We start from the raw sequence: 26,813 nt of genomic DNA, 5'->3' as shown, positions 1-26,813 counted from the left end.
ACTCTCTCACAAGAACGACCTAAGGAGTTTGCAATCACCTCATTCTCAGGAGTTTAATACATTCATCTGGTTTTATTGTTTTGGAAGTCATTCTCAGATCACAGTCACACTGGATAGATTGCAGGCTTCCTTCTGCTCATGTGTTCCAACTTACAGTCCTCATTAACTCCTGCTGGCTATACTGTGAGCAGCATCAGAAACAGAGCGACCTGCGGAGGGAAAAATAAAACATAGTCCTTACTTTGTTTCCTCTGAAGATCTTCCCATATCTGGCAATGACAATCTTTCCTGTACAGTTAATTCCCATTTCACGCTCCAGCTTAAAAAAATCTTCAGTGCGGCCATAGTTCACATATACCAGATCTGCCTGCACAGGAAAAAAAAAAAAAAAAAAGCAGTTTCATGGTAATTAGTCATTCAATAAACAAAATAACTGTTTTCATAAATGTGCAATTTTATTCACTATGTATGACACAGTTAGTTTTTGCACTTCTACAGACCAGACCCAGTTCCTGAAAAATAATAGCAAAAGATTTCYGTAATATTCTACAGGAAGTCTTGGTTCAAACTACGGACCTTTCTGTACTTTCCTGCACTTACCACAGCCCTGTTCACTGAGGTTGAAAACTAAAACACTGTACTTTGCCAGACTTAAAAAGGTTTGTGGTGGCCATGCCACAGAAGGAATATATGTAAGGAGCAGTGCTATTCCTTACATATATAGTATACACAAACACTCCCTATTACATAATTTTATCCATCTATGCAATGTACTGTTGCCCCTGATTGATTCCTCTCTGATAAATTTTGTAGTCTTTCAAGAAATACATATAATTCAAGACGTCTTCCTAATTGATTTATATATTGCTATTTCTTCTTAGGACTTATGAAGTACCTTTCCATGTGATTGAGTAATGGGAGTAACCTGAGATATATCCAATACTTTCCATAAAGATAAAAGCCTTTAATTCATTATGTGATTCAGTTTTCTAGCACTTTGAGAGAGCTTTTTTTAATAGGAMACTTCAGATCTTCACACAGTATGTGGCCTAGCTGTCCTTTTGTTCTAGTTGTTAATTAACCATTATACTAATGGCTAATTAAAACTACTACAAGAAATATTTTGAGAAGTTGAAGCAATCTGTCCCAGCAAGTGCTTCTCAAAATATGACTTCAGCTAATAATACTCTTCTATAATTTTTTTCTTACCTCTGGCATTCCTTGTGCTGAAAAAGCATTATATGGTGGCAGAATACCAGTAACATTTTCATATCCCTGAGGAGGTGGTTCAAAAAATGATGTATTGAAAATCTATCAGTTAAAAACAGAAGTCGTTAGTCAAACACCCCACCTCCAGGCACAAGTCTGTACAGTAAATTTGGTTATTGCAAATAACATGCTGGTTTACACAAATTGTTAGCAAAAAAAAAAATTAAGCATGCATAAATTCAAACAAAAACTAGCTAGGGATACATAGCTTAATTTTTTTAACAAAATGCATACTGGAATACAGAGAGAGAAATCACTGGTCACCAGAGGCTCATGAATCAATGACTGAACCTAAGCAAAGAAGTAGCTGACAAATGCCAAGAGCTAGTGATAGTAAAAAGACATCTAATTCATTAATATCATCACAGGCATTTTTTTRTGGTTACTCCCACCTGTATTATTACTCATCCCTTTACCTCTTTGGTAGATACTCTTTAGTAGATACTTTCCAAGTAAATGTGCTGTCTTTCGTCACTATCCATAACATTCATGTTGTTTCAAGGTCTACCTCTACTCTTTGTCACCCTGTGAGATCCAGCTGAGAGACTGTGTTAGGACAGGAAGTTTCTGTAAAAATCTCCTCATTCTGTTACCTCCAAACTTTTGTTATCCCGGTGCCCATATTCCCCAGTTTCTACCCAGTTCCTACCTACCCGCTACCCTGTTCCCTAGCAGTCCTAACTCCCTTCCTCACTCAGGGTCCTTGTCAGATTTTACTTCTAGGTCTTTATTTTCCTGGGTATACAAAATGGAGAAGGTGGTTATAGACTGACTGTTCAGTATTACTTCCAACACTAGACTTCGGAGATGCCAAAGGAAGCTAGCAGGATCAGATTCAGAACAAATGAAAGGAGGCAGTACCTCATGCAGTGGGTAGTACCTGTGTGGCACTCATCTCAGCACGTTGTGGAAGCAAAAACTGTACAGGTGTTCACACAGAGACTGGACAAGTACTTGGAAGAGAGATCTAATGAGGGTTCTTAAAAAGACTAATTGCATCAGGCTCAGAGAACTCCTGAGATGAAAATAGCTTGACACTGGAAGAACACATRCGTCAGATATGTTTCCTTGCTTTTAAGCTTTCCTGTACATTCACTTAAGCCTGTTGATGGAGACAGGATACTGGTGTAGATATACCCTTAATCTGAACCAGTATGGCCATTCTTACATGCTACGGCTTACTGGTTTTAAGTCCCTGTCTGTCCACAACATCCTCCCTAGATCTCAGTTTCCCTCTGTTGTCTGAGGCACYGAGATTTCAGTCATTCTGCTCTGTTCTGAGTCCCCTTTGCACTGGATTTTTCATCAGATTGTATTATGCTGGGACGAGGGGTGGGAAGGCAGAAGAAGTCACTGTGTCTTTACAGAAATCTTACATAAATATAGCTTAATCATTAAAAATATCACCTCATTCCCTTGATCATCAATTATTGAGATGTAGTTTGGCTGCGTTTCATTGGGGTAGGAAAGAAGGACATCATAATGAAYAAGTTCTGCTGAATCCAATCCAAATTCTTTCCACTGGCCTTGAATTTGTTTGGCAAGAAGAAGATTCTGTTCTGTTCCTGCGAGGTGAGGCAACTTTGTAAAGGAACTAGAATAAAACAGAAAGTCACTAGYAAGCAATAAGCTCAGAGAAACAGAACGGCCAAGCTGAATCAGTGTGTCTAAAGCTTATCTTCAAGCCACGTGCACAGAAAGTAAGTTGTTATGGTTAAAGTCTGAGCTGYATAACAAGATTGTTTATCAGAGTGAGTCAGGATAAGCACAAAGGGTAGTTGGAGCAGGGGATTTTTCCTGAGGCCCTAAGAYAAGTCAGATCAGCTTTTCTCTTTGCATAACAGAAATAGCCACATCTACATACAAGCAACAAAAATCAGTGTCAAAGACATTCAACAAAAGAATGTGAACAGTATGCAAGAAGCAGAAAAGATACAGAAAAGCTACACATTGAGAAAGGAACCCTCCAAAAAATTCTGATGTCATGATGATGGATTTGATATTGTTAGCATAAAACATATTTAGTAAGTTTAACTTGAAAATCATTATGTCAAATTATCTGAATAGATTTGTTCCTATTTTTTTCTTAATCAAAAGCCTGAATAATATAAGCCTTATTAACAACATTTACATCCAGATCAGATGCACTACATAATTGTATTAAATGGTCAGAAACAACTTCCAGCACYTCTGGGCTACCCTACACAAATCTGTCCACAGTTTGTTTGGCCCAGTGAAAGACTGACTAATGCTGAATGCTGATCAGTCAGCTGGGTACCGTGCATCACCTTTTGGATTCCCAACAGGCCACTTGTTACTGGCTGTCAACTGTATGTCAGGTATCATTAATTACCACTAATAAATGGTATCAAATACCACTGATTAGTACCAGCTGAACCTGGCAGTTCAGATAATTTTCAACTCATCCAGCAGYTTGTTCTTCCAGTACACAGTTTCTCAGCTTCCAAATGGGAATGCTGTGGGAGACAATGCCCAAAGCCTTGTTAAAGTCAAGGATGTTACATCCACCACAACGTCTCCACTCATCCACACAGCCAGTCATTTCCTTGTGGAAGGCAATCACCCTGATCAACGTGATCACATAAATAAGTGGTAAATGAATGCTGACTATTCCTGACTATCTTCTTGTCCTTCATGTGTTTGGAAACTTTTCAGGGACTGAGGTGAAACCAATCAGCCCACACTCCCCCAGATTCTCCTTCTTTCCCTTCTTAAAGGTGAGCACAACATCAGCCTTTTTCAGTCATGAGACACCTCCCTCAGTCACCACAGGTTCTCATAAATGATTGACAGCAGCCTTGCAATCATAACATGCAGGCCTTTCAGGCAAATGCCATCTGGCCCTTGGGTTTGAATACATCTAGATTCTCTAAGTGGACCCTAATCTTCTTTTCCCCGCTCTTGGATGTCCCTCCTCTTCTTAAACTGTGTTGGTACACACAGAGGTCTGAAAACAACCTTTGCTGAGGCAAAAACAGTATTGAGTACTTTAGACTTTCCTGTATTGTCCATCACTAGCCTATCTTCCCCATTCAGCACAAGAGATTTCCTCTGAACTTCCTTTTGCTACTACTATACTGGTAGAATCCTTCCCCGTTACCCTTTCAATCCCTCGCGGGTTTTAGTGTTTTAGTTTCAGCTGGGTGTGGGCCATCCTGATTTCCCGTCCAAGTGCCTGAACAGTGCTTTTACATTCTTCCTTTGTTGCCTGTCCTCTTCTTGCATTTTAACTTTAGTATTTTAAGTACATTATGGTTCCTTAAGTACTGTAGTTTAAATGCTACAGATATGCCAGCAGGAAAAATATACTGAAGTAAGTGAGAGAGTTCTGAACTAGCAGCTCCTGCAACAATCTCCCTCTATTCCCACCACACACAAAACACAACAGAGGTGTAGACTGAACTGTCAAGAAAGTAAGGTACGCGCAGGACCGATCTGATATTATGGGGGAGTCATCTCTGTAAATGAACTAAGGGATAACAACAGGGGCTAAAGGCCTCAGAAAAATAGATAGATAGTTCCTAAATAAATAGATAATTCCTAAATAAGAAACATAGTAATATGAAGTCACACATCAGGAATTTTACAGTAAAGAAACCCACTAAAACTGACAGTGATGTTCTAATTATTACCCTGGAAAGCACTACAAACTCAGAAATTTCAAAATTTAAATTWAAAAAAATCCCAGTGGGTATGGATATAGAAACAAGCAGCAAAGGCACCCAAAACAAACTCAGCTCTGCCATGTAGTGACACCATCCAATCAATAGACTTAGTTGATACGTTTTAGAACTTCCAATCGCAAACTAATTGAATATTACTGAATTGCAACAACACATCATGTTTTATTTCAGTTTTTCACCTCCAAATAGTTTCATCTTTTGCAGAGTTATGGTTAAATGCTAAAGTCAAGCTGTCTGCGTTTTCTGATACTTACAGTTTGTTTTCTCCRCTTAACAGAAGCGGATCCAGTAGTTTTTAAAACTAAGAATATGRGTCAAAATTATGCAGTTCATAATTTTTTATGCTTTAAAAAAAGGTTTTGGATAGTGGATAACATAATTTTTATGCAGCTCCTGCTTTTTATTTGAACTTAGAAAAAACTATTAGGAAGTATTTGGCCCATCATCAAAGCAAGCAAACAAACCACGTACGATTAATATCTTAGAGTCAAGAAGCTTTAGCATAATTGCAGAGCTATTTTATGCTGTTTTCAATGTGCATCTTACCTGGACTCTGACTCAAACATAATCTTCAGGAACTCTCGCACTGAGAGCAACAAATACAAGATAAGATAATGCCTATACACTTAAAGAACTAACTGATGCTAGAAATGAAAGCTTTTGGTTTTAGAATAAATGTACAGAAATCAAATTTGTCAGTAATCCTTTGATGTTTATGATGCAGCTGCAGACTTACATGCTGAATATCAACATGTTATTAACCAGAGGTTATTTTTGTTGACTTTTTGTGTGGATATATTTGTTTCTCTGTAGAAGATGTAAACATGCACAAGAGGGATTGTTTTCATTTTCAGTGAAACATACAGCAAAAGCAAGAGAGTATTTCTATGTCCTTAGCATTTTAGATGTTCTGAAAGAACCATACAGATGCACTAGAATGGAAACAAGCGTATTTCATAAAAATTTACAACATGCAAAGTTTAACCAAATGTATACACACACTGTATTTGGACAGGAACCTGTGGCTTCTGAATGAGAAGACAGGACATCATGGTGTCTCAAGCACCCGCTTAACAAGACATTATCCAGTCTGGCTGTCCTAAAGGAATTATCACTTATAACTACACACGCAACTCAGTGCCATGCAAACTTTGTATTTTTACAAACTGTTTGCATTCAAAGACTTGTGAAGAAAAAAACAGTTATACTACTTTAAATCAAGACTACAGAAAATCTTCATAATAAAAAAAAGGCATGATAAGCACTGGCAGCAATCCATGTATAATATTCTAAAATATTTTATTATTATACATAAACATTATTAAATTAACTTGCAAACGGATAGGAGTTTTACCTATGGAAGTACTTTAATTGTTTAAAATACTTTAATCCCCATGTGTATATCACAAAATAGGAACTAAATATGGAAAAATGAAAATAGCAATAGAAATTTAATTTACGTTTTTTTTTGCATTCGCTAGGTCTTACATTTCCTCCGTATAACTTGAAGGAAGTATACTTAACAGCACAACTATTCTGAAAAGTTAACTTCAAAACTGCAGGGGAAGGAAGGGTTGTGAGTCCCTCCCCTTTCCTCTCCTCAAACATCCTGTACAAAACAAGTAATTCCAAAGTACCCTAACAGCACTGCTTTCAAAGACTGTTTCTTGGAACTGATGTTACCACTTTCTGACTTTTGTGACTGATAAAATTATTTGAAAACCAAGGCACACAGGGCTTACTGAAGGAATTGCTTGATGTTTTCTGCTTTCATTTCAGCCATAAGTTTCTGTCTCACATTTTGATAGACATCTGCTGAGTTGGTTGCTTTCTCAGTCGGTTTTGTAAACCATCCTGAAACACATTTGAAAAGCATCCTACTTAGCAAGAGCCCCAGTCCTCACATTTAAGCCCGTATGCAACCTAAAGTACTCAACAGTCTCATTAAACCCAAGAGGATGAATAGGGCTTACAGTACCCTCTGTCAAACACAGAAGCGAAACAGAAAAGTAAAATATACTTCATTGTCTGAATTGCATAAAAGTGATGTACGCAATTAAAAAAGCATGCCCTGAATCTCTGGTAATTATACTCCTTTTTTAAAGCAAATTCATCTCTCATTAATCTCTAAACTACATCTTAACTGGTGACTTACCTGTTCACAGGGGGAGAATTAGACTCCTCACACCCATAATGAAAATCCCACTTAATTTATACATCTATTTAAAAATATGTGCATGAGCGTATTCAAAGTGAAGGCATAAGACTCAACAGCTATTCTGCCAGCATTGTAATAGTTATGAATTTGGGGAAAGGAGCTTAGTCTATTTAAAAATTAAAGGAATAAATAAACTGGGATACTAGACAATTTTGAAAAGTTAAAGATATTTCAGATGCCATAAATCTGAAGGGAGGATGATGTCAAATATATTACTTTGCCCTAAAAACAAAACAAAAACAAACCAAAAAAAAACCCCTTTTGCTATTTTAGCTAGAAAATCCCCAAATGGAGAATTTGTCACAACAAAACCAACTATATGTGTTGTCACATACACAATATATATGACCTGTTAGATTTAAATGTAATTGTAGCAACACTTTGAACATAATAAAGTGATACTGGATCAGACCRAAGGTCCATCTTGCCAGTATCCTGTTCTGGGTAGTGGCCAAAAGATGATGTTCAGGGAAATGTATAAGAATAGCACAAGCACATAAGGATATTTCCTTGTCCGAGTCGGTCTCCAGAAATTTGCAGTTCAGGGATCTCCTAAATCAAATTAATGCTTTTTATATTTAATAGCCCTCATGGATCTTTATTTCATGCTTTAGCCTTAATCGCGTGCTACAATGCAAGTTAAAAATAAAACAGGCAGATGCAGAAATACAATTTTAGAGTGACTTAAAATCGAATGCTGCAAGGGACTGCAGAAGAGGATCTGATATTCTACTGAAGTATACCATACATAACGGAAACTTCAGCAACCCTGCTCTGGGCTGTCAGTCAAAACTCCTCCTCCTCTTCATTCTGACCTTAATTTCTAAGACAGCAACTGAATAGGAGCATTTAAATAGAGCTACAGTAAAAATCAGGAAATACAAATGAAAAAAAAAATCCTGGAGTTTTTGCAGTCACAAAAGTGTCAAATTCTTCCATTAATCTCTCCTCTTTTAATGCCTGTTACAGGAAGCTGACCATGCAACAGGGCTCATCTTAGGCTGAAGCGTGTGACTGCTGCATTCCTCTCACTCCCCCAAATGCCCAAATTGCTACAGAGAGAAGAACAATCTCTTAGAAAAACAGTGGGGCAAGCGAGTATTTTACAAAGTCCCAGAACAGCAGTAAAAGCTCCCTGATGGGTTCCTATTGTCAGTTATTCACAAGAGAGGTTGCACATAAAAATCTGCAGAGGGCAAAGACTGCAGGCTGAGTCCCGGTGGCTCCGCACTCACCTGCAAGGAAGCCCAGCAAGAAACAGCCCAGCAGCCCGGAGCAGCCCAGCCACGTGCAGAGGGTGGTCCTGCTCCCGGCCATATGGCACCGTGGTGGCCAGCAGCTCTGCAGGCAGTAAGGAGTGCAGGCAAGCAGCTGCCTTCCTCCTCCTCCTCCTCTTCCTCCTCCCACCCTCAGCCCCAGGGCTGCCCGTGGCTTCTGTCATTCTCAGCTCTGGTCCTGCCAAACCAGCTTTAATCGCTGGATGATGATACTATGATTCTCTGAATGCAATAAAACACTTCCATTTCTTAGTCTCACCCCACAAAACAGCTTGCATGTGGCCATGTTTATCTCCGCAATAAATATGCCTCTAGACTGTGCACCAAACAACACAAATACTACTTTAAAGGCTAATTTGTACTAATTATCAGGCCTTTCTGCTTTTGAAAGTTCCTGTTTTAAGTTTAATTGCAATCAGGATTTGTCCCAGTGCCCAGTGGAAGTGGCCAAAAGATGAAATGGAGGAAGGGAAAACTTGTTTATTTCTTTACTGAAGAAGCACAGAATTGTTCCTCAGTGCAATCTGTGGTTGAATTAATCCCTGGCAAGTGATGAATACTAGGGTAGCTCAAAACACAACCTAGATCAACCAACTGGGATGCTTCCAGGCATCACCCAGGTTGAAACTTGAAAAAGTTGCAAAATTATTTCCTATGTTCTCCTGCTTTGTATAGTGTGGATTACAAGATTCTCAAGACCTAGTTTTGGTGGTTGAATTCAGCCAAACTGGTATCTCAGGGGTATCTCATGAGTAAGGACACAATCCCAGCCCAGACATTTTGTACAAACCTACCTGGCCCTGCACATCACTGCTGGTGGGTTCCTGCACTGCCACACTCAAGCCAAGTCTGATCTTTCTGGAAACAAGGACCTGCCCATCTGAGACTAATAATTGGCTGAAGGCAGGAAAGCTTTTCTGGGAGCTTGGACATGCTCTGATTCTCACCACACATTCCTCAAGGAGTCCAAAGGAAAGAGATCCTGTGAAAGAAGTGACAGTGCTCCAAGTATCAAACCTTTCTCAAATATACGAGGTTGAATCAAAAATATTCAGAAACAGCTGAAAAGACTGGTTCATGTCCCAGTCATTTTAYTGGGGCTTTTCAAAAAAGCCAGAGATTAGAAAAGAATCACACCACTTGGGTATTCTGGTCCAGTCACAGCCACTGTCTTAAGCATATGGCTGAATGTCTATGTCCAAATGAAAAGCACATCCAGTTTTGTGATCTTGTTTTTCTGTCATTTCCCAGCTGCTAATAAGCCATCACAAATTCTGAACAGCAAGGATTTTTCACACCAACATCTCACTTGACATATACAAACCAGATGGAATTCCACCTACAGAAATTATAAAGAATGAGCATATTGGTGTATTATTAGCATTTATATAGCACCACAGGTGTAGGCCTGGCACATAATAGACAGAAAAGTGACAAGAGCTTTTGGAGATTGCTATCTAAATTAGACCTCATATGATGATAATATCAGTGGAGGAAGAGGATAAAAATAGCAACGATAAGAAAGTATGAAGTGTATTTATTCCTATGCCTACATCTTTTAAAGAGGCAACTGCATCAGCAATACTGAGGTTGAACCCAATACTGAGGCTGAACCTGKAATCTCATGGTTAAAACAGCAATGACCAAAAGCCTTCTACCATTTGTGACACAGTCCTAATTCCATTAGTTATTAGTTGTGGCATGTTCTTACGCTCCATGGTTTAGCCAAGTTTATGCACTTGCAATGTATGGTGAGCTATTCTGTTCCAGTAAAAGTGAGCATAACATACAGTATAAATCTGTGCCTTGAATCAGCCTAGTATGCTGTGGAGACCAGTGTAAGGAGTGACATTACTACACAAGAATTTTTGTGTCCCTCCTGGATCATAACTATTTTATATATATTTGAAATTACCTGTTGATACATTGCAAGAGCATCCCTGAGCTATCTCACTCATTTCCTGGGAAGATGAGAAAAACAGCATATAAAGAAGTCCAAATAAATTCCATTCATCCACAGGAGACAGAAGTTTTGCCTTGATAATGGAATGTGCAGATGCTGCTGGCTTCCCCTTTGGAAGGGGGAAGGGGGCACAGCAGTTCAGATGCTTCTTAAAGAGTGTGTGGACAGAGCAGCTAGAACTAAGTTTTCCAAAATAAGGGAGAGGGAATAAAGCTACCACCTCCTATATCAGCTTCCCTCTTCTTTCTGTTTCTTCCCTCTTTTTTCAGTTTCTTTACCTCCCTTACTTTCTTCTCGTTGCAGATACTGCAAGTTCTGAGACACACAGCGTAASGAATGCAGTATCTACCCTGAATGTTCAAATATTGCCTGAGTCCTAGGACATGCCCTAAACAACCCACCATACATGTTACTAAACCACAAAGCCAAAGTTGTAGTATCTTGTCTTAGGTATCCTGAAACACCTCAGAATCACTGGAGCCAAAGAAAAATGAGCATGACATGGTGAGGTCTGAAGTACAGCATGCCTGGAATGGAAAGTCACATCTGTGAGGAGGTGAAAGAAGCTGCTCCAAACCAAAACCCATCTCACTATTAGCTGTCACTAAGCATTTCTGGCCAAGGCCAGAGCTCAGAGCTTTTAGACGAACAGTACCCCATAAGGCTCATGTCTCTTTGAGTCACTTTGTGACAAAACCAGAAACAGATCCACTGGCCTCCCTATTCTTTTGCTTGGGTCTTTTCCTACTGGAATCAAGGTATTATCAGCACAGTACATAAGATAATTTATTTCTGTATAATATACAGAAATGTATATTTTTTTACAAGCCATGGTTTGTAAATTGTGGATTGTAGCTGGTCAGCAGCTGGGCCCCAATGGTTAATACCTAATGATAAACCACAGGCATAAATTGAAAAATGAAAGGTTCCGTTTCGATATACGGAAAAGCCTTTTCACCCTGAGGGCAGTGAAGGACCGGTGCAGGTTGCCCAGCGAGTTTGTTCGGTCTCCATCCTTGGAGGTTTTGAAGACAAGACTGAATAAAGCCCTGTGCAACCTGGTCTGACCTCATAGTTGACCCTGCTTTGAGCAAGAGGTTGGACTAGAGACCTCCTGAGGTACCTTCCAACCTGAATTATTCTGTGATCCTATGATTCTACGATATCCTTCCATTCATTACAACTCCCTGGTCTTGGGAGCTGCTGTCAGTCAAGGAAAAGAACAGAATTTATGCAGACTCCACCTCTCCAGCTGTGACCAGAGTTGGCTGTTCTGCTCCACCACATTACTATCTGTAGTCCAGCAGCTGATTTCAAACTGCTTACACAAGCAGAGATGAGCACAGCTCTAACCTCAAAGATCTTGACTACCAGGAATTAGTTTGTCTCAGCTAAGCCAACACTTAAGTCCTGTGGTGAGAGCATCCTAATTCAGAAATGATGCAACAGACTTGCGAACCAAAGTCCATAGTTTAAGCTTCAGTCAAATATGCAACTTTTACATGGCTTGTATCGTGAYAGCTAGAATTTATTTTAATACAGGTGTAGATTCTGTCCATCATACCCATGGGTATGCTTTCATTTCATTTGATGTACACATCTACTGCACAGGAGGGTCATTGTATGAAGTTCTTTGGAAAAATTTGGCAGTATTACTCGGTGGTCATATGATAAGAAGTACTTTCTTCAAAAAAAAATGTTGCTTTTCACTTCATCTCCAGATACTTTAATGTTATTGCTCAGATAAGTGGTCAACAGCACTTGACAATGTTAAAGAGTGAATTTCAACTCACTGCAGAAGTTGAGCAAAGAAGACTTTCTAYGTTGCTTGAAGTTCTAATTCACTGAAAGAGAATTAGCACACAAACCTTGTACTGACTTCTTGTATAAGAAAGGATTTCACACTTGGGGTCTGAGTTAGTAATAGTTATACTTCCGCACTACCCTGATAGATCTAATAAAGAGTACAGATGCTTAAAAGGTAGCTGTTGCTGTACTTAGCTTCTAGTTGCCAGCCCTTCCTTAGTCGACTGGCTTATAGCACACACCTCCTTGTTCACATGGCTGGTTCAGTTTTTTGAGCTCTAAGACTCAATGGACTGGAAATGTTTCTCAGTGCGGTTACAAAGTCCCCAAGAACTTATTAACAGACAGAGCTTGCAATGCTGAATAATTATTTATTTTGTCAATGATGTCCCTCATTTGTCTGGTAGGAGGTAGATGGCTTTATTCACTGGAACAAGTCAATTGTGTTGACTTTGTTCATAAAAGTCAAATGCGAGCCTTGCTTCTTGGTATCATCCCAGAAAATGAGTCATGTGAAAGGACATTCCTTTGTGCATATACAACTATTTTTTCATTTTTGCTGGTTGTTTAAAAATCCTACTGAGGCAAATAAGAAACAGCCAGTTGCATATGTACCCGTGCAAATATTTTGTCATATGGTTTGGACAGCTGAATACAAAGCATGTAGCTTCAGTAATTAGCTGTATATGCTTTGGCATTTGTTGTTAAGTAATGACACTAGCCACTTCTGCCTGGAACAGTCTTTATGGAACTCAAGGCTGGAGTAGCTGTATCTACTCTTTAGAAGACTGACAAGAAGAAGGGATATAGGGAGAAGTATGTTCTTTCCAGAATTTCCCTAAGAATCCTTGAAGGCTAAAGAGCATCTGGCCTTTTATTTGAAAGTTAAAAATTGATCAAGAACTCCTGGGTGAATGAGCAATTATGTGTCTAAATGCTAGACGCTGCTATGCCTAATTTGTAGCTTGTGGAACCTGTGCTCCCTTACTCACAGAGAGGAAGGAGTTTGAGGTATACGCTTATGAGTGTAGACAGTTTACCATGGAATACTTATCATGTTTCCCACCATCTGTCTGTCTTCCCCTCTCTCAGAAAGTCCCAAACTCGCTACAAAGATGTCTCAGCAGTTCTTGAAGAAGCTATGGTATAGCCACAACTTGCAGCCCAGCATATTGAGAAGAACCAAAATAAGCACTGGTTTGTCATAACCTATATTGTAAGCTGGGGTGGTTTCCTGTAGTGGGGCCAAGAACATCCAAGATGATGCTGGATAAGTAAGAGTAAGAATCATAGTGGTTATCTCAAGAGATATCAGCACCAACTGTTAGACTCCTCAGGACCAAGAACAAAAACCTTCATGCTGAAAAGGGAGATGGGCAACACACCTACAGACTGTGTAGAGTCTTTAACCTCACGTCTCTTTGCTATTTAGGTGACTGGGTCAGGGCTGGGGGCGAGAGTGAGACTGACTCCATCTGAGGATTTTCTTTTCTCAAAAAAACAAGCAAAGTTCTACTTGCTTTTAAAATCCAACTGCTAAGGGTTGTGGTTTGCAATGAACAAACATGGGTCACAACCTACATCCATATCTGGGAGAAGGGACTGGACAGTTTGAATCCCACTTTACCAAAACATCGTAAATCATTACGTTACAATCAGCCTTCTGGSTGCTTTCTCTCTCTGGACCTATCAGCCCTGACCTTTTTCTACTCAGGGGCACAGAATCAACAGGAGAGAGCTTCTGCCCCTATATCCTATCCACTACAGTGGTTAGGGCACAGCCCTGAACTGTGTGTTTAAAAGAGATTTTCTTTAAATGGATGTTGTCATATCTAGTACCACTAGAGTGGTTCTAGAGTTAAGAGTGTAACAAGCTTTATATTTTGTTAGGTACTGGGCCCTGCCATTGTATATTATCTGCCAGCTATTGCCAGAAAYGTCCCTAAGGAAACTTAAATGAAAYAATGCTAAGATTAAGCAAGAGATTAAAAAGTTATGTCTTCCAAGCTGAGAGAGAGTTGCTGAGAGAATTTACATGTCAAACAGGGAGAGAGCTCTACAATTCTGGACTTTGGTGCTTCAGTTCTGGATACATCCTCCCCAGTAAGGGAAAAATACTCTTTTTGAATCCAGCTGGTCAATAAAAGCTGTTCATCACTTCTCCCTCTGCAACATGGATAGTGGATTTGTGTTATCATTCTCTGGATTGTGGCAGACAAAATCATCTAGGTTAGCTTAACTGATGATCTAAACTAACCTGCCTAATTTTGCCAGAGATGGATTACAGACCATTGGAATGAATTGCTCCACTGGCATAAAGAGCACCTCCAGCAGCAAGGAATGATAAAACAGGTGGAGACAGCAATGTCTCCCATCAGCACAACTAAATTTGAAAGAAGATATGCCTCCATGGTCTTCATCTAACTTTCTTTCCTAAAAAATTAAAAATCAACTGGGGATAATGGTGGGTGTAAGAGCATTTCCCATTATCTGGTTAGCCAGATTATAGCATGAGAAAGGCTAACAGTTAAGTAAAATAGTGACTTTAATTATAATCACTTGCCTAAAGGGATTTAATGTGAAGAGATGAGAAAAAATTATCAATAAATGAGGTGMTACAGAGAAGTACTATTTACCATGACACTGAAATCCATCAGATTATGGGGAGGTCTTCTAAGAAATGGTGGAAGCCTCAGCTGAAATGGCAGGTCAAATTACAAAAAAATATTTGCTGTCCAAGAGTTGAGTAATCCTCCAGTAACAAAGTGTTGCATGAATTGACCTGACTCTCTGAAAGTCTTCTCTGTCTGTTCGCAGCTGTCTGGTGCACTGCTTTCAAGCAGTCWTAAGAATAAGCTACGGGCCAAACCAGACATACAGAGTATAGGAAGATGGTAAAAATTTGGTGTCCTTTCCCAGTAAAAGCATAATGAATTTTCTTTGCTTCTAATTGTCTTCATATTAAAAAATGTCTTGATATGGACAAGGCATGACAGGAGTAGATTTTGGATGAGAGAATAAAAGTAGGTCTTCATCTTGAAAGAYATGTTTTGTGAGATCACTTTGTGGCTGACAAGATGTATTGCCATGTCTTTACTCTGGTGACTAGAAGGCTTCTTGCTTAATTTTATTTGCAAACAGCTGCAAGACCCAGCATGCGATGAGAAGAACATCGCTGACAGCCCAAAACCTGTTATGATCATTATGCATCCTTCACACTGTATGTGACAGTCTTCCCATCTTCATGCATGAAACTTCTATTTTCCTATAAGCAGTGCTATAAAAATTAATCAAGCTAGCTAAATAAAAAGCTCTGAAAATACACCCAATGGTTAACAATTCTTAACATATTAAGCAGAGAGAAAACATGATTTTTTTTTTTTTTTAATGTAGACTCTCACTTCAGAAGTTATGTAAAGCTTGAGCTCATCTAATGGAGGATATTACCTTGTTAACACTGTTAAATGCACTCCACTTGGGTATACTATTTGCAAAGAACACGATTGTCTAGGTTCTGTGTTCTTGTAATAATCCTTCCACTGTTTTTAAATGCTCTGGTTTTGAGGCTTCCGCAAACTGTCATATGTAGTCTTTCGCTGATGCTGATATTGCTGATGCTGCTGCTACTTATCCTACTTCTTTCAGTGTCTCTGCTGCTGCCTGCACRGTGAAGGCTGCAATGGATATCTGTTTCTTTACTTCTTCCCAGGCTTTATGTTGATCAGCTTTGCTTTTAATGTCAAACATGGCATCATAGATTCCTGGGAATGATTCTCCTGCATACTTATTATGGCTGCTTGGAGCAAAGATGACATGTCTGTAGGGAAGTTGAGAAAAAAACAATATTCTGCATTAGGAAAATAAAATGTATTTTTTGAAYAAATATAATCTGTATCTATATCAGCTGTCAAATTTTTGACATTGAAGATGCAAATAAATAAGATACTGATAACTGATAGTACCCATAATCTACGAAGCAAGAAAATAAAATATGAGCTATGTTATTCCACATGAATTCAAGAATTCTGTAGCTAAGAAGACTTGAGATAAAGCTGACTAAAGTATTTCTCCTTTGCCTTGCCTTAGATGGAAGGGAAAGATAAAAAAAGCCAGCTCCCTTTCTCACAGACATACAGACATTCTCTGACAGTTAAAGGCATGCTTTGAGGTAAGAAAGCGATACTTTAGCAAGAAATGTCTCAACAGATATTTTAATCAGAAGTTATGAGAAGTATAAGGATTGTATACCTTAAGTTCACTTGCTGGAGGTACTTTTTAGTGGAAAGATTGTTATTTTGAATTATGCAGAGTGGGAGAAGGACCAAAAAGCTAGACTTGACTTGACTATTCTGCCTTTCAAGAAAGATTTATTTCTTGAACTGGATGAGAGAGCTACTGAATTCACTTCAGTGCTATTGAAGTATTTCACTCTACACTGTATTTGCTAGTATGGCTATTCTGCTATAATCAGTCAAATTTTAGATGTTCCAAGTATACCCTATTTTTATTCCTAGTCACAATAACTTCCTAAAGATCCTTTACCCCCGAAATGATTTGAAGTGAGTCCAGTGCCAAACTTTTATATCTGGTTAAAAGCCCACTGAAATCACTGGAAATGGATTTACTGATCTTTATAGGCTTCTGACAAGACTCTCTCGCATTCTGTACAGTATATCTCACTGAAATTTCCCCTAACATTGTCTTCCCTTTTAAATCTTATTTCTCCTATTTACCTACTTTTACTRTGTTGAATAGAAACATTACAATTCCTTTGAGAGACCTGTAAATCATAAAGGGATTCTCATAAGGTACTTAGGCAGAAAGTGAAAAACAAGCATTCCTTACCTGTAGAATGGCCTGCCAGGCAGTCCAAGAGGATCAATGAAAGCCCTTTCTAGAAACATGAGCTGATCATTTAAAGATCTGACAGCAAGTAGACTAAAAAGAAGACAACAGAGGAATATGTTAGCTGCAAAGTGTTTGGTCCACTTTCATCTTGTGCCAGAACACTCACAGCTCTGGATTTATGAAGGAGAATAGGCTGTTGAACTTCAAATGTAGCCCACAGAAGACAGCCCATGTCAGCTAACCTGCACAAYAGAACTACACTGATCTAGACTGTTAGACAGTCTGATTTATAACCTGAAAGTCTCCTACCACTGTTCTTAAAGGACAGGGAATAGTGTCAAAGAAAACACAGATGTATCAGATATTTTCTCTCATGCCATATCTTACTCCTGAAACTCCTTTTCATTAGTGTGCTTAGGCAGGCCATTCTTTTCTATGACAGGTTTTTAAAGACCCTATTTTCCACAAAGCCCAATAAGACCAAATTACCTCAAAATCACCTCAATAAAGTCACATTTACTTTTATGTAGAACCACATCATCTGAGAAWCAGGAACCTTGTGCTGTTAGAATCATCCTTTGAGTCACTCAAGAATTGTTTTTTCTGACTGCACAGAYTATAAATTCCCTAGAGCACAGATCCTCTGTGTCTGTGTGCTTTGAATAGCTCTGAGCATAGTACTGATGCTCAACAAATAAAAGAACTGTTAAGAAGAATGTACTGAATGTACATGGATTTTGTAGTCTACACCCCAAGCAACCTATTGCAGAGCTTCAAGGGCACTCACCAAGAAAGACTGAGGTAAAATTTTTATCACTGTAAGCCTAGAGTACTCTATTAATATCAATGAAATTGTTTCAAATTTACATTAGTGTAAATGGAAATAGAATCTGATTGATTGAACTGATGCTTAGATTTATGCCACCCATSAATGAAATCATTCTGAACTGAACTTTTTCATTTGCTGCTGTGCTGTATGATTCAGCAGGACACGTTATTTGCCACATGGAATCTCTAAGATCAACGGTAGAGTGTTTTCTTCTATATTTATTTTGAAACTTCATCTACATCTGCTGAAATATTTTAGTGGCTCAGAAAAATACACAGATTGAGATTTACATGGTATTTCAAATGTATAAACTTTGATAACTGACAGGAGCTACAGAATCAAAATAAGTAAGACAGGAAAAGATCTGACAGGGCAGGGAAATTTGTAAATGGAACATAAAACAGAAACTGGCTAAATAACTGCAGAGTTCTAGTTATAAACACAAAYTCTCTGCTCATCCAAATGAGCCTTTTTGAAGTAATATGATGCACTATAAATGCACTATAAATATGAAGCCCATATAAATGTCTATCCATTAGGAAATTATTGTTAATTCATTTATCTTTAAAATTGCTAMAATTAGAAAGATGGCTCTTATTCTCACCTTCCATATGGTAAGCATGCAACTAAATCTGATTCTTCCCAAGAAATGTAACTATAAATACACATATATAGAAGGAAGTTTGGTTTCTCATTCTGGGCATGGCCTACAGACACTAAATTAAGAACAGAGTCAAAAGCTAATAAGGACTTTTGGCGTAGGTGGCGCATAGAATTTCTGTAAAGCTTGTCAAAAAGCCTGGCAAGACTACAGTCATGGTGTAGTTATTCTCTGCATTAAGTGGTACCAATATCTTCAAAATTACAGAGTGCTGACAACTGAAAACGCCAAGTCTRCTATTTTTTTAATGATAATCCAGTCATAAAACCCTAGGATGTTTTCTGCACTTGTAGGAACTGACACACCTGAGCTGGCTCTGCTTGTGCTGACAACAGTCTCATCACATTCATGTACGCTCCTGGCATTGCTCCTGAGCTAAGACCTGTCGAGAATTGACACTCATTAGCTTGGACACTCTTCAAAGTTAACACAGCTAGATTCCCAGTCTCTGCAGTGTCTCAGATGTCCACACTCAGATGTTCAACACTTCTGCATTTTGTTTCATGGAGTAACTAGACCCTTAAAGACAAGACTCCATAAGGACTCCAAATGGAACAAATGACTGACAGTCACTTGTCACCAAGATTATTTGTGGAATTAAATACAAGTGAAGACTATGCTCTGTGAGCCCAGAGAACTACACAGATTACTTGGCTGGAAAAAAAATTGTTCAACTTACTTATTGATATCTATTTGCTGCAGGCTCTCATGAAAGTGAGCAGCRACTTCTGTAAAATTCTTCACAGCTGAAAACAGAGCATCTGGAGGGAACAGGACAGAAGTATTTAACTTCAGATTCTGAAGAAATCATTTAACAAATCAAATTCTTCAAATTAAAACTACTTATCTTTCACTGTGATCATGATCTGATGGTTCTTACTGAATGAAAAACAAAATCAAATGACCCCATATTCCTATATTAAAGAGTAAATCTATGTGATCTTGTGTGAAACCTTGCATTGGAGAGAACAGAAATTAGTATTTCTGTGCGTATTGTTATTTGCTACTTAAAGAAAGTAAAGCACAGATTGCCAGAACTGAACTAYTCAGGCAGGTGTAGGTTTTTACAAACCCAACAGGAGCAAGCAAGTAAGCAAATGAATAAGAGAATGAGGATATATGTGTGTGTGTGTGTGTATCTGATAACGGTTATTAGTAATCAGGTAAGAYTGAGTAGTACATAATGATGCCAATAAAATATACCACAATAAAGAGGAGGTCTCTCAGGAGACAGGTTGTGAATCCCTATTATCTGAATAAAATTTCACATGCCAGCACAAGATCCTTACTGCAGCACCGGGATGGACCATGCCTGCCTGACCAAGCCCTCAGTCAAACATCTCATGAGGCTTGCAATTGCCATTGCTGAACTGAAACCATAAACTGAACTAATGAGAAGTTCTAACTGGATATAAGGAAAAATTTTTTCACCCTGAATATAGTTAAGCACTGTTGCCCAAAGAGGTTTTGCAGTCTCTGTCCTTGGAGGTTTTCAAGACTGGGCTGGATAAAGGTCTGAGCAATCCTGTTTTGAGCAGGTTGAGCTAGATGACCTTCTGAGGTCTCTTACAATCRGAATTATCCTATAATCCTATGATCAGAATTGGACAGAGAAGTATCYAGCACCACGAGCTGCAAAGCAGTGTGACTTTTGTAGGGACCAAGAAAGAGGTATCTTGCTAGCAACATGRATGTATGGTGCACAGGTCAAATAASRCATGGCTGTATCTCACTGTTAGCTCTACAAGGCAGTGGCACAGTTTCTACACTAGTATGCTAGTGATCTAAACATACTCAAATTCCAAATTATTTGAGAATATGTCTCTTGTTTTATTCACTGTGCACACAGCACAAGGCACAAGTAAGCAACAGTTCATGACTAAGACTTATGCATTAAGACAAGGCACTGCTAGCACTAACAAAAGAGGACTGTGATGAAAGATCGTACGTACCAAAGGATACACTGTATGTCGACAGTTCCTCTTCATGATTCTTTGACAAATTATAGATGATGTAAGCGTAATTGCTCACAGCTGCTGCATAATCTCTGCAGTCAAAAGGAAGGACAACGGAGTTGGCCAATTCAAACACCAGCCCTCCCCGTACCTGAGCTACTGTCAGATGATTCTTGAAAGTAGGATCATAAAACCTCTCCACAATTTCATAGGTTTCATAGACACTGTGGTAAACTGGATAGCTGCTATATTTTTCTACATTCTGAAACAGAAACAAACAAAACCAAACAAAACCATTATTAAGGTCAGCTGTGGACATTCCAGCTTTGCTTGAAAACCTTTGCTGTGAAATTCAAGGCATTATAAAGTTAAGCGTTCAAGTCACACTAGTCCTCTCTAGCCACTACAGAAAGTCAAATGAGAACTGCTCAGTGATGGCTTTCTTAGACACTGACCTTATGATGAGATGAATTTTGCTTTGGAGATGTCACTCTCTACTGACCAGGTATAAGGCCTAGGTAAGTAGCTAGGAACAGATACATAACTTTTAGTTGGCTAAATTTAAGTGCAATTGCCCCTCCTCTCTTTGACTGGCTCTCAAACAGCCATTTTTGTCCGTGTCTTTGGATATGCCTTTTCAGAGGAAAAGATCTCATTTAATAGATTGCTCCTCATACATTTCTGAGTCGGTCTCATCTCACTGCACACTGCAGAGTCAAATCTATCTTCTCCATAAAAAAAGAACCACTGCTGAATTCAAAGCTTCATAATTCTTAAGTCATTCATAAGTTATCATAAGCCACTCATAAGCCTTCACTAGCCACAGGCAGTTCTGAGCACATCCATTTACTCAAAGCAAAGGTCTGTTATGTTCTGTTTGACTGACACCAAGTTGACCATTATTCCTATTATTAAATAATTGTGTTGTAATAGCACTTAACAGCTGGGACTCCACTCTGGCACACTAAAYAGAACCAAAAATGATATTCCTGTTCCAAAAAGCTGGCAGTCTGAACAGCTGAAATGCAGTTGATATTATTCAGACCATTACAGGGGAAACATAATTACAAAGACACAGACTTACCCAGTTTTTACTGTAACGGGCTCTGCCAGAAGCGATGCCAAGCCGTTGAAAAAAGACCTCAAAGTCATTGCCAGAACCCAGTTTATTTATTCTTTAACAAGAAAGAGGAAAATGCCTTGAATGACAATACTTAAAGTATAATTTTTAGTATGTTTCCAAGTACTGTAGYAGTTATTTATTCTCTAGCCTCAATCACTACACAGTCGTTTCCCAGCATGCTCTTTCTGTCAGTATTTCATAAATTGCCTAYGACCCCTACATTACATGCACCTCTTACTAACTGCCATATTCYCAGAAGGCCAGACTCGTTGCAGAGAATCAAATCAAACACTCAAGAGGACAATTTGACTCACTATCTTTAATCACTGAAAATACCCAATGATCTTCCTTCTGCTGCACTACCACCATCCCCAGGCACTTGGAGAAAACACAACAGTACCAGTATGACTTCATATAAGAGAATCAGTCTTCAAGACTGTGTAGAGCACTCCTGGTAATTTTGAAGGATAGTGTTGTAAATACCCGCCTTGTATGCTCCCAAACTACCCAAAACCAGAGGCCTTCCAGGAGATCAGAAGTAAGTGCAAAGAGAAAGCTGCTGTGTTAGCATCTTGTTTGCCTGCCACTGGTTTGTGCATACTAGCCTGATGTGTCTCAATCTTTATAAACTGCAGCAACACTTTACTTTTCATACACAAAGCCTCCTGTTCATGCTACAAAGGCAATTTCACAAAACTGTTGTACAATACTGTAGCTCAACTGCAATCAACAAAACTTTGAGATTTATACCAGCTGAGAATCTGTTTCTTTTAAGCACTCAGTTTTTCAAGTGGATATTTTTTTTAAAACCCACACTCTCTAAGCTATAATAACTTCTGGCGTACCCTTTATTTCTTTTGTCACTGACCTGGGGACCTCTTTATATTCTCTCGATGGGTTTTTTTTATACCAGCTCTCATATAGAGATTTGCCTTCAAATCCCTCATCAGGACTTGGTATCTAGAAAAAATGTATTGTAAAGAAAGACAAAAGGTACAATTTTAAATATTACCAAGCAACAAATCTACACCCAGCCATCACTTCAAGCCTATAGCTTAGAGAAATGACTAACTTATAGACTTAAGTCCCTCAGCCTTTCTGCATTTCCCCTCAAACATTTCAAATGCATGGCATTTTTCAGAGGAATCATTTATTTGCTAAAAATATGTAGTTTTAGATGGCAAAAAAACACAGGGAAGCAAAACATTTCAAGTCAATATTTCCAATATGAAATATTCTGATTATTCATTATGAGATTTTCAGCCATTTAATTTAAATATTCAACATGTAAAAACCCCCACAAGGAAAACTTCATGTTTCACTTTGGCAGAAAGATTCAAACAATTTTGTCTTTGGTTAAATCAAAACTGATTCTTCAGTTTTTTAGTTCAGGCAAATGATTTTCATGGATTCAGTAGCTACCTAAGAAGAGCAAAATGTAAAACAGTTGTACAGTAGTCAACATAGCTGCTATAGAGACATAAAAATCATCATCATAATAAAGTTCATTCCTACCACTATTTTCAGACAATTCTTTAGATTACTGAGCAGAATAAACACTGTAGGTATTTTTTCTTCTGTATTCTTTATTGACAGGCAGTTGAGGTATTATTATTTTTTCTAAGTATTACTCAAGAATAGCAATCAAAATAAAAATAATATATTTGCCTCTTTTGGTCATGAAGCCAATTGTTCACAGAACAGTGTTAACACATTTTGCCAGAGATTAGTTTAGGAAGGGATCATGAAGGACCTGCTTCCTGATCAGCATTCTTTGCAGATATTAGCTACCAACAGACCATGGTAACATGCATTTGTCAGCCTTTTGTTACTGCTCCTTAGCTTTAGGAAGAGTTATGCAACCATGTTTACTGGTATTTAGGTCAACATTTTAACAATGATTCTTGGTGTCCAAATTGAGACTCTGCAGACCTGATTTTCTGACAGTTTTGAACACCTGCACTTAGCATTGGTTACCATGGGAACTGCAGGTGATCAGCACTTCWGCAGTTTAAGACAGAAATATCTTTAGCTGGGCACCTAATCTTAACAGATTTAAATTTTCTTTACTGTTTTTCAATTGTGAAAAGTGATTATTCCGAATTTTTACAGTTCCTTTACTTTTGAACCAGGCTAACAGCAGCTTCCAAGAAATAACAAATTATTGACCTTGGAAAAGACAGATGGGTGAATATATACAGCAGATGAACACAGATACAGTAGATACACAGGACACATAGAGTAACTGAAGATAAATATATATATTTATACATATAGATATATATTAGACACACACACTTAGAAGACCAATTAAATGCTCCTGAATAGATGCCTCCAATACAGATTGAAAGACTGAAGAAAATGCCAAATTAAAAGGCTTATTAGTGCCAGCCTCTAAGATCCACTCTTAGAGCAAGGAGCATCTTACATGTAAGACAGCGAGGTTATTTGCCGAGAATTACTTGGCTGTTAACTTAAAAAGGATGGCTGCAGTTATAAAAGAAAGCAACATCTGACATCGCATTTTATACACAGAACCCCATCCAATAAGTGAGCACCAAAGATCCCTGCTGGAACCAAGTCCTCAAAGGCCTAGTTCTGCACTTATTTCATAGACTTGACTCATTTACGCCACATATAAGCAGGTGGCAGTGAAACAGATAAACAGAACTTGACACGGCTGGCTGATAATTTCAAGCAATGTTACCTCTTTGGTCAGGCTGTACACTAGTCTGTACATCAGTGGTGTACAATCTACTCTTAGTGTGTAGTTTCCTGAAAAACAAGAAAAACTGTTTATACTAGGAAGCAAGTTCTACTCACTTGAGGCCTTGCGCCATTATTTGTAAATAAGAAGGGAACTAGAGCTATACACCCACTACAAGGAAGAAGCTGAATCTCCCCTATGCAGAAGGGTTCTCCTGATTCAATGCACTCAGTGCACTTATACTGGTTTAGGATGAATTACAATCCAGCTTTTGAAGCAACCCTTATGCTGATTATCCCCATTATGAAAAGAGAAGCTGACTCTAGAGAATTTACGGAGGTGCTCACAGGGGCACAGCCTTTGTTCTCTCCCTCCTCACAACTTCCCAAACGGTGTAGTTACTRTGATGCACTTCTTCCCCTAAGCAACATGAAATATCTGAAGGATACTTATGATTCTGGGTTATTGTTTCCCTGTATATGTACTCCTGGACTAATGCAATGATATTATCATGTTGAAGCTTTCATAGATCTCCAAGCAAAACAGACTCACAGTCATCTGTATATACGATCACTGTTGCTGTAAAATGCAAGTCAAGATTATATACCTTCAATGGAGGAATCTGCATTGATATAAGCCACTCCTCGTGTCTGTAATACTTTGGCATTTTCCTGTGAGAAGAAAAGAGGAAGAAAATGCTGATGAACTTTTTTGCCTCAGAACTATTTTCACATTTGCAGGAATAAACAACAGCTGTTTCAGAGAAAGACATCAGATAACCTCCTGTAGGCAGTCATATATTCTTGCTATTTAGTAAGGAAACGTGTGTGTGTGTGTGCGTGTGCGTGTGCGTGTGCGTGTGTGTAAGAGAAAGAGAGAGAGAGAGAGAGAAAGACACAGAGGGAGAGAGAGAGAGAGTGAGCAAGCTGAACATACCTCTCTGATACAGATTTCTCAAAGATCTGCTCTGTGAAAATTTCTTTGAATGCTCATTGTTTTACCTCAGCCCACTCTGTCGATCCTAACAAGCCAAATTCCTCTGCATCCCAGCTTGCAAATATCACTGTTCTCCTTGGCCTCCATCCTGCAATAAAAGACCATGAAAAATATATTACAGAAATAGAGACCGCCTGGTACATACTGGTAACTAACATGAAAACAAATGTCAGTTTGGAGGGGCTCATCTTTTATCCTGACCTGTGGAGATACAGGAAAATTATGGATCGCCAACTCCTTTACTAATGTAATCTAACAATGCTTTACTAATTTTTTAGTGATCTCAAATCTACTGCAGTATTTGCAATATTGGGCCAAATACAGTATTCTTTTTCTTCTCTCAGCTTTAGTGGCAATGAAATTTTCTAGAATTCAAAACCATGGACAAAGTTAAAAGTATGTGCCTGTGTGTGAATTCTTGAAAGAACATTTTTCTGCTCTTTTGATTCCGTTCAACTCAGTACACATTTTAAACTGATGTCTAATCTAACAGTAACATGTGTTTTGATATGTTTCATTTCTATTACTGCATTTCTTTGACCTGTTTCCCAAATGCTGGATTTCAAAATCTAAAGGAATTCCCTGTAACTCTGACATATCACATTCCAAGTGAAGATCTTTCACTTAAAGTTCTGCATTTGATTAAACTCAGGCGAAATGGAACTGGCTATATTACCCTGCATCTCCATCTTTGCTCAGTTTTCTTTCAGGCTATCGGTGCCTTTTCATCTTTTGCTCCTGTTCTTTTTTTCCTTCTTTTTCCTTTTCAACTTGGTTTCCAAAGACACTGTTTCCCGTGATATCCAACAACAGGGTGGGAATGGAAAGGAAATTAAATGCCAATAGCTTTTAAGTGCAGTGGGTAGGCAAAGAAAGATCCTGCAGCATGGTGTTTGAGTCATGTCAGAGTTTCTTTCCACAGCATGTCAGGTGGAAGACAGCATTTGCTTTGACAGCAGAAACTTGGTACAGCTGACATGTGACCTTATTCTAATATAACTAGGCACCAGGTATTTTAACCATTATTTCCTACTATCTTTATATAGCTCATTTTCTGCATAACACAGACATGCTTCACTTGTTCTGGGGTCTATCTCCAAAGCACATTCAGATGATCAGGAGGCTCTGAATGTTGCTCTTCTGAAGCCTCAGTCTGCCAAGGTATCAGCTTTAAAGGACCATTGAAGCATGCAGTTTGACCAGTCTCAAATACACAGTAACCAATTATACCTGAATGCCATATTTATTTCACTATCCTCCCCACATCTTCTGTGTTTTGTTTTCCTCCAACTGTACTTTCTCTTGAGTAGAACCACCTCAAAGACACCAAGGTTGTAACTGGAACTGTAATTAAGCTATTCCAGAGATTAGTGAGATACAGTATTTGATATGATGCATACAATAGTTATAAACTTATTAGTGATACCTATAGTAATATCTAAATTAATAATTTTCAT

At 38.5% G+C, this 26,813-nt stretch overlaps 2 protein-coding genes across 5 annotated transcripts in view; both read right to left on the bottom strand.

Moving 5' to 3' along the window:
* The window catches only part of LOC112973713 (N-acetylated-alpha-linked acidic dipeptidase 2-like), a 32,700-nt gene extending 24,192 nt beyond the window's left edge, over positions 1-8,508 (bottom strand). For 2 of the 4 annotated variants that reach the window (XM_026081933.1, XM_026081934.1), the window contains exons 1-4: positions 6,716-6,822; positions 2,677-2,863; positions 1,210-1,311; positions 242-367 (exon numbers count right to left, since the gene is read on the bottom strand). In XM_026081933.1, the coding sequence (XP_025937718.1) occupies positions 242-367; positions 1,210-1,311; positions 2,677-2,863; positions 6,716-6,756 (456 nt within the window). In that variant the 5' untranslated portion in view covers positions 6,757-6,822. Of the gene's footprint in view, positions 1-241; positions 368-1,209; positions 1,312-2,676; positions 2,864-6,715; positions 6,828-8,426 lie in introns of those variants that run through there. The other 2 variants (XM_026081931.1, XM_026081932.1) reach the window with 2 other exon arrangements.
* Positions 8,509-15,864: 7,356 nt separating this feature from the next.
* FOLH1B (folate hydrolase 1B) overlaps positions 15,865-26,813 on the bottom strand; it is a 32,942-nt gene continuing 21,993 nt past the window's right edge. The window contains exons 11-19 of the mRNA XM_026081925.1: positions 25,362-25,444; positions 24,968-25,031; positions 24,361-24,428; positions 22,522-22,613; positions 21,615-21,705; positions 20,528-20,792; positions 19,255-19,336; positions 17,083-17,175; positions 15,865-16,054 (exon numbers count right to left, since the gene is read on the bottom strand). Coding sequence (XP_025937710.1) covers positions 15,865-16,054; positions 17,083-17,175; positions 19,255-19,336; positions 20,528-20,792; positions 21,615-21,705; positions 22,522-22,613; positions 24,361-24,428; positions 24,968-25,031; positions 25,362-25,444 — 1,028 coding nt within the window. The remainder of the gene's footprint in view (positions 16,055-17,082; positions 17,176-19,254; positions 19,337-20,527; positions 20,793-21,614; positions 21,706-22,521; positions 22,614-24,360; positions 24,429-24,967; positions 25,032-25,361; positions 25,445-26,813) is intronic.

The sequence above is a fragment of the Apteryx rowi genome, unplaced genomic scaffold, assembly GCF_003343035.1.
Source record: "Apteryx rowi isolate R43461 unplaced genomic scaffold, aptRow1 scaffold_560, whole genome shotgun sequence".
Classification (NCBI taxonomy): domain Eukaryota; kingdom Metazoa; phylum Chordata; class Aves; order Apterygiformes; family Apterygidae; genus Apteryx; species Apteryx rowi.
This window is presented reverse-complemented; position numbering and strand designations above follow the sequence as displayed.